Here is a 7,832-nt window from a genome sequence, read left to right as displayed (position 1 = left end):
GTTTCTTGTGTTCAGCATAAGAACCAACCAACTGGTGATGCCGGCACTTGTTTCAAAATGCGATTTCTGAGCAAAGGGTGAGTGGAAAAAATAAATATGTATTTATATCAGTACACACGAACACACGACTTCCTGTTGACTAAACAAGCAACCACTCCTCTGCTTTGGGGCTAGGGAATTACTTTTAGTTATTCACCACATTTTTGCTCTCTGATTTCTTAGCAATTTGCTTTCTGAATCTTCAGTAACAGTAGTAGTGATATTTCTCTTCCCCCTCTGCACTGTTCTTCAACTTGCTGTTATTTGTTCCTCTCATTTCAAGACAGGGAATAGAGCCCTGCGCACAAGAAACCTGGAGGAAGGCTAGGGCATATTTCTGTGATCCTGATAAGCTGGAGCAGTGTCTTCCACTAGATAAAACTCCAAAGTCACCAGTACAGGGACCCTTCCTAACCTTCTCCACCACCCTTTAACTTTAGCTGACACCATCAGAAACAGTGATGGAGTCATCTTCAGTAAAGCTGTTTTTCTCTCCCAATCCCAGTCCTTTCTCCAGGTAAGTTTGTGTTCTCCAGAAAGGAAGGAAAACTGGAGTGGTCAGCATCTCTTCTCTTGTGTATTAGCTCCCAGTCAAAAGGGTCTCACCATAAGTTAAATATTTGGCAATTTACAGCCAAGGAGGAAGCTGGGATCAGCAATATTTCCATGGCTTTACAAACTATAAGTGTTTTTTTAACCAGAGCAGAGGTGACATCTGCTAATAAGCAAGATCTTGCCTAGGCAAGAGACTGCAGCTCCTGCTTTAGGCAGAACTCCATAGGAGCTTAAGGTCCCTCTCCAGATGTCACCCTGTGTCCTGTGAGACACTAAAAACACATTCACGCCAACACATTTCTCCTCTGGGGATTAGAGCTAGAGGCTGAGAACCGCTGCCACTGACTTTGTGCATTCACACCTCCAGTGTGAGGGAAGTTACCAGTGCAAATAAGGGGCACTCGAAAGCCTCCAACAGTAATTAGGCTTGAGAACCTTGCCGAAGAGTGACATATAGTTCTGTTCATTTGTCCTTTTCCACCTCTGTGCAGAGCAAAGAAGCTCTCAACATTTAAGGAAAAGAGCTGATGTTTTAAACCTGGGAGAATGAACCCCAGTTACAGGCAGGTCCAGAGAAAAGATCTAGTCAAACCTTTTATAAGACTTGACATGTTAAACCTTTAAGAAAATCACTACATACAAATTTAGTTTATGGGGAAGACTAGGCTAGCCATGAAGATATATCTTGACTCCTTTCAGAGCAGAAAATGTTACGTAAAATTATCTGCAAGCATTTGACCATGGAAACTGGGACCTAGAAAAACAATAAAGCTGAAGCTACCTTAATTTATCTGATGAAAGGCCAACAGCTGTGATCTCTAAGAAGCAGATTTCCCAGAGTGTGTTGCTTTTTTTATTATTATTTTTTTAATGTCCTGTATAAAAAGTAACCTCCTTGCATTATTCAAACTAAAAACTAGTATGAAAGGATGACAAAATGCTTCTTGGACTGACCTAGGAGATTTGTCACGAGGTGCTGCTAGAGCAAAGGCTGGAAGAGGACAGCTGTTTCATTAGCAGGATCACCTGCTAATTCATTAGGTAGTACAGAGATTCACAAAGATTGCGGGTTTTTCTGGCTTTTGTCACACACTAGGAGCCAGATCCTCAAAGAGGATAAACGCCACAGCTCTTGAGACCAATGCAGCTACCAAAATGTGAATTTGTTGAGCATGTGCCCTACCCAGCCATTTCCCCAAGGAGTAGAACAGCCCAGCCCTGGACCTTCCAGGAGTGCTTCTCCTTTTCCTAAAGGGTGACATGTCATCTGCCCGCAAAGACAAGTACTGTCAAAGCACTGGGCTAGAGACGTGACTGCTCCATTCTGGCAGCTTATCTCTCCTTTTCATATTTTTTGCATATACTGGTTTCACACAGTCCCAGCATGCTGAAAGCCAGTAAAATTAATAAGGAAAGTAAATGAAGCAGAGAAAAAACGAAGAACTACCCTAGCGTGAGGTAAACAAAAGCTCTGTTTCTCAGCCGTAGCAACGACAGTGCTCTGCTTGAGGATGAAACAGAGCAGAATATGCCCCACGCTGCCTCCGCAGCATCCTTCCTGACCAAAGCTTCTGCCCCATCCCCTGTCCATCCTTCAGCCCCACAGAGGTGATGGGTGCCCGGGCAGGTGATGCAGGGCCGTAGTGGAGCAGAGGCTGGGCAGCAGAGCGAAGAGTGTGCATCCTGAGTGTGAGCCCGGGCGTGACGGCCTACAACCACATGCCTGTTGGGCACAGCCGTCAGGTCCTGGCAGCCACTTTGCTGCCAGTGCTGCCTGGAGCAGCAGGATCAGGCCCTGAGTCATTCCCCATGGCCCCTTGGCATTCAGCTCTGGGATATGGGTTCATCTCCGCTCCTGGCATGTTGATGCAGCACAGGCGCTCATGGCCATGTTCAGGGGCCAGGTGCTCCCCCTCACACTTCAGAGCTGGGTCCCTCTCACTCTCATCTTCAGCTTCGGTGTTGCCCCGTGTTGACAGGCCTTACAGGCGGACATGGAGGAGAGGGGCCAAGCCTGCCAAACATTTGGTGTTCCCTGAGCTCCTTCCAGCCGGATGGCCATGGGATGCTGCACAGAGCTCCCTCCCCGGTGGAGCAGGGCAGGGTCACCATCTTCACTGCACAGCTGCATGACCCAAGGGCCCAGAGGGGTAGTGTGGTTTTGCCCACATTCACGTTAGTGGTACACAAGATCCCAGGCCCCCTCTCTAACCACTAGACGATGCTTCCTGCCTCATTATGTTATTGATATTAATTCAGAATAATTTTGCAGGCAGGGAGGGCCCAATGGGGAGTGCAAGGGGGGGGGGACAACCAATGAGTGCTGAGCATCTTTCAGAACTGATGCCCCTTTGCATCACAACCCTTTGCTCTTCAGCTCCCACAGCTTCAGAAACTTCTCTAACTCCTCCCTCAACCACACCCCGATGAAACCCGGCAGGGGGTAGATAGGGATGAATGGGGAGGGGACACACGGGGCAGTCCACATTTCTGTACATCAAGTCAGAGGGCTGCACAGACAGAGCCTGCAAGACAACCTCTCTGCAACCCCATCACCTGAGGGAGACCCTGGCAGTCATGGACAGGTAAAATGAGTGCCTCATTTCTTGCTTATATAAGAAACAATGGTCTTTCCCTTAGAACTAACCTGTTCCCCATTCAGTGCTCACCATCCCTTTCCCCATCTGACTCAGCAATCTAACTCCCTGCCCCGTCCTGATCTTGCACCTCGTATCTCTATGTCTCTGTCATTCTTTCCCTTTGACTGTCTGCCACCCTCTGCTCTTTTCCCTTTCTGTCATTTCTCTTTCTCGTGACTGTTCTCTGTTCCATTTCATTCTTTTTCTTTTCTAGAAACAAAAAAGATAACAGAAAGATGAACATTCAGATGCTATCTGCCACTTAAGCACCTCAATCCCTGCCCACTCTCCTTTCCTTACCCACCTGTTCTTTCTCTTGCACCAGATTTCTGCTTTACTCTCTTTCTGCTTCTCACACTCTTGTGCTCATAAGCACAGACTGTTCCAGCATTGGATTCCTCTACTTGCACTGCAATTACTCTATGAGCTAATTATCACTAATCACTCTTCACAATTGCATATCATTCACACACTCAGGGGCCTTCACTCTGATTTGAGGATTGGCTTCATGAATCTTTATTTGAGGAGAAGCTCTCTGTTCAGTCTACCCCTTCAATGCCTGGGCGCAATCACAGCTCCCGTGTCCTTCCTGCTTTCCCTTTAGTTATGCCATAGATATAAGAGTTGCTTGTGCATCCAGCAGTTTGCATCTAACTGCACATCTGCTCAGCTGCTCCCTGCAACATCTGTTCATTCATTCTTTCTCTCCTTGTACCAGCCACCTTCTGAAATCTTCCCTAGCAAAAAAACCCCAGGACAGTGAATTCCAGAGGGAAGGAAAAGCAGAAACTGATGTTAGTGAACATTTCGAGTCGAACAAATGGCTTCTGTGATATAAAATTGTCTTCACTTTGTTCTGACACTGAAAAACAACCCAAGGGACCATCACTTTATTTTTCTGGGTTTTGGGGTCATTTCTTGTTCTTCACCCTTATTTGCATCCACATGCTGCTCCACAGGGACAAAACCATTAAATAGAGAAAAATGGGAAGAAGTGAGAAAAGGGGCAGCTAGAAGAAGAATCAGAAACATTTGAAAGCAAATGTTTCTGTCCAAAACTTCACACAAAAAAGGGAAAGCCTGTTTTCTGACAACTTTTTGATGTGTTGAAAAGCATTTTTCCATGGGGGTTTTGATGACACATCAGCATAGTTGCCATTGTTTTTTACCTGGCTTATATGGTTCTTCATCAAGTGATTGCACTTTTCACAGTTCCTCTGCTCTCTTTTCTGCTGTTGTGACACAGCCCAGGTAAGATCTTTGCAAGTCTCTGGCCTATAATACCTGCTCATTTCCCATGTGATTGTCTGGGATATTCTCTTGCGACAACCACTGGATCTGTCACACATAGAAGGGGTGTTATGTTTCCAGCACCTCTGTTACTGGGAAGAAGAGTCTTCACAGTAATCTATCCCTGCAATATCCCTGCAATAACACAAATCTGAGAGGGGAAAGCCTGCAGTTGGCAGTTTCATGAGGACACCAATGTGTGCGCGTGTGTGTTTGTGTGCACACGTGTGTTAGTGAATATACACACATGTTTATAAGTGTTTGTACAAAGGCAGGGAAATAGGGTGGTAGGAAGTAGGGTGGCTCTAAGTGTAAGAAATAGATCAAAAGTGATGATGAAGAACATGCAGTAGGTATGGGAAAGGCACACCCAACACAAAGTGCCAGAGAAAGGGGTGATGAAATGCAGTGGGATCACTTTGTGCTCTACTCCTGATACAACCTGCAAGCCCAGAAAAGAAAAACCGGGGTGGTGCTTATAGGACAGACCTCCAAGAACTGCCTGAGGCTATTGTTGGGCTGAGTAAAATGCTTAACAGGGATGCTTTGCCCTCTACCTATGTGCAGGACCCTGCAAAGCCTTATCTTCTCTATGGACTCTCTCCCAGCAGGAGACATGCCACAACTCCTGTGCGATCAACTTGTCTAGGAGCGTGTGTGCATGAAGAGTGGTTTGTGCTTGCTCTTTTGGGGTGAGCAGAACAGGTATTTTTGCACTGCAGGCTGCGGGTGACATGGCAGGAAAGAGGATGTGTGCAAGCAGCCTGCCTATCTGTGGGACAATCAGGGCAGCAATGGTGCTTGCGGGAAGGGTGTTCCTCTCAGGCGATGCAGTGTGAGGTGCAGTAGGGAGTGCAACAGGAGAGCAAAGCACATGCACTCGGTCACAGGCGGATGTGTGTGACTGTATGAATGAGCACCTGAGGTGCAATGGCCAGGTGTGAGGGTGCGCAATGGAGAGAAGCTCCTGGAGGAGCAGAGAGGATGCCAATGTTACCTGGAGATAAAGTGCCCTGCAGCGCTCAGGCGTTATGGTGGCAAACAGATAAAGGGTGTTTGTACAGAAACTTTTCCTTGCTTAGACTCTCAGATTTAAATCAGGAAATTCCTAACGGACCCAAATTCCCCTTTCCCTCACCTCACCAGAGACCCTCCCAGGCAGCCCAGCTCAGTCTCACTTAAACTGACCCCATTTCCCTGCTGAGCATCAGCCTATCAAAGGGAAAAGGTGACAAAGGATGTGATTATTTTTAACCCATTCACTTCTGTTTTGCATTGCTGCGGGGGAGGTGAGTATCTCACCTCAATGAACACAGCTGTTCTTAGCTGCCTGTGTACCTCCACTTGGCAGTGAGGCTGTTAGATACGACTCGTGACTGCCTTATCCTCCCCATGATCCTGCTGCCTCTCCCCAGCAGGATCCCTGGGTGTGGGAGCCCGACCCTGCCAATCTCAAAGTCCTTCTCATGTGCGAATGGTACCTGTGTCTGAAGCGGTGTCAGCATGCCTGCCCCAGTACATATTCTGTCAGCTAGTGTATGGCAACCAAGCCCCTGGCCCTGCACACTTTCAATCATGCTCATCTTTTGGGCAATGCTGGGAAGAAAGCCTGTCCAAACTTCTCTAAATAGGCTCTAATTTGACATATCCCTTGCTCTAGTGGGTTTTTCATACAGCAGAAATAATATTTCTCGATGACTGAAGTCCAGACTCTCCCATCTTCTCAGGTCTTCTCAGATGCCTTTATCCTTCTTGCTCATTGGTATCCATCTTTTGGATATTTGCAGATATTTTCACACTTTATCCAGCCATAGTTGCTGTTTGACTAATCACTACTAATTCATTTACTGTTTCCACTCACAAGGTCCCTTTGCTTCATCCCCACAGTCACGTCTGCACCCTTTCCCTAACACATTGCATGCAAATTATTGATGCTCTTCTCGTACTGAGAGCCCTGGACATGAGGAGGATATTTTTGGTGCTGAGCCTTCAACAAAGACATGGCCAACTGCTGGCTTCAGCCTGAAGCTAATGTCAATTCTCTCTTGTCTTCTCCTGCAGCCTCCTGATGAAGAGGAAACTCTTCCTCTACAACTTTAAGAACCTGCGCTGGGCCAAGGGCCGGCGTGAAACCTACCTCTGCTATGTTGTGAAGCGCCGTGATAGTGCCACATCATGCTCCCTGGACTTTGGATACCTGCGCAATAAGGTACGGGGAACACCTTGGCAACCTGTTCTTACATCCATGCTGAGATGCACTCAGCTCCAGTTTGACTGGGGCAGCAGGGAAAGGAGGGCTGCGACAGCAACGCAGGCATTGGGACATATGTCCACAAGCATGGACACTGCACTGGTACATACTGGTACATACTATTTGGGCATGCAACCTCCAGGTAAATCTGTACTTTATGCTACCCTCCCCAAAGTGTGTTACCAGCAAGACGTCCATGCTTCCTGCTGCTTTACCAGTCTACCTACTTTTCTGCTTATCTCCCATCTCTTGTTGCACACCCTTACGTATCAGTGCACCCCTGTGCTTTTCTAGTCAGTCTTCCACTTAGGTACCACTTCTCCCTCTGTGCACTGACATTAGGACCTACTCCCCATCTTATTTCTTCTCCCCTCACACCCCATCCAGCTCACACCTCCCTCCTCAATCCTCTTACACCCTGCTTCCCTCCTTCCCTCATGCCATGCCCCTCTCCCTCTTTCACAAAGATGGGCTGTCATGTGGAGGTGCTCTTCCTGCGCTACATCTCAGCCTGGGACCTGGACCCGGGCCGCTGCTATCGTATCACCTGGTTCACCTCCTGGAGCCCCTGCTATGACTGCGCCCGGCACGTGGCGGACTTCCTGCGTGCCTACCCCAACCTGACCCTCCGCATCTTCACTGCACGCCTCTACTTCTGCGAGGACCGCAAGGCAGAGCCTGAGGGGCTGAGGCGCCTGCACAAGGCCGGCGCCCAGATTGCCATCATGACCTTCAAAGGTAAGATGCGCAGGTGAGAGGAAAGCTATGAGGGGTTAGGGAGACCCAGGAGGATGGGAGAAGCTAGGACAAGGAGGCAGAGAAGATGATGGCAGGATGTGATGATTTAATTATCCTAGGCGAGATCAGTGTCCTCTCTGGGGCAGTCTTGAGCACTCTGTAATTCCTCTGTACCTTGCACAGATTACTTCTACTGCTGGAACACATTTGTGGAGAACAGGGAAAAGACATTCAAAGCCTGGGAAGGGCTGCATGAAAACTCTGTCCATCTGTCCAGGAAACTTCGGCGAATACTCCTGGTGAGGGCCAATTCTCCTTCT

The 7,832-nt window shown here is 48.0% G+C and overlaps 1 protein-coding gene across 1 annotated transcript in view; it reads left to right on the top strand.

Annotated features, from left to right (window-relative positions):
- Window positions 1-3,012: 3,012 nt before the first annotated feature.
- AICDA (activation-induced cytidine deaminase) overlaps window positions 3,013-7,832 on the top strand; it is a 5,253-nt gene continuing 433 nt past the window's right edge. Inside the window, exons 1-4 of the mRNA XM_010182123.1 lie at window positions 3,013-3,179; window positions 6,585-6,732; window positions 7,242-7,512; window positions 7,696-7,811. Coding sequence (XP_010180425.1) covers window positions 3,052-3,179; window positions 6,585-6,732; window positions 7,242-7,512; window positions 7,696-7,811 — 663 coding nt within the window. The 5' untranslated portion in view covers window positions 3,013-3,051. The remainder of the gene's footprint in view (window positions 3,180-6,584; window positions 6,733-7,241; window positions 7,513-7,695; window positions 7,812-7,832) is intronic.

This window comes from Mesitornis unicolor, unplaced genomic scaffold (assembly GCF_000695765.1).
Source record: "Mesitornis unicolor isolate BGI_N332 unplaced genomic scaffold, ASM69576v1 scaffold46223, whole genome shotgun sequence".
NCBI classification, from domain to species: Eukaryota; Metazoa; Chordata; class Aves; order Mesitornithiformes; family Mesitornithidae; genus Mesitornis; species Mesitornis unicolor.
This window is presented reverse-complemented; position numbering and strand designations above follow the sequence as displayed.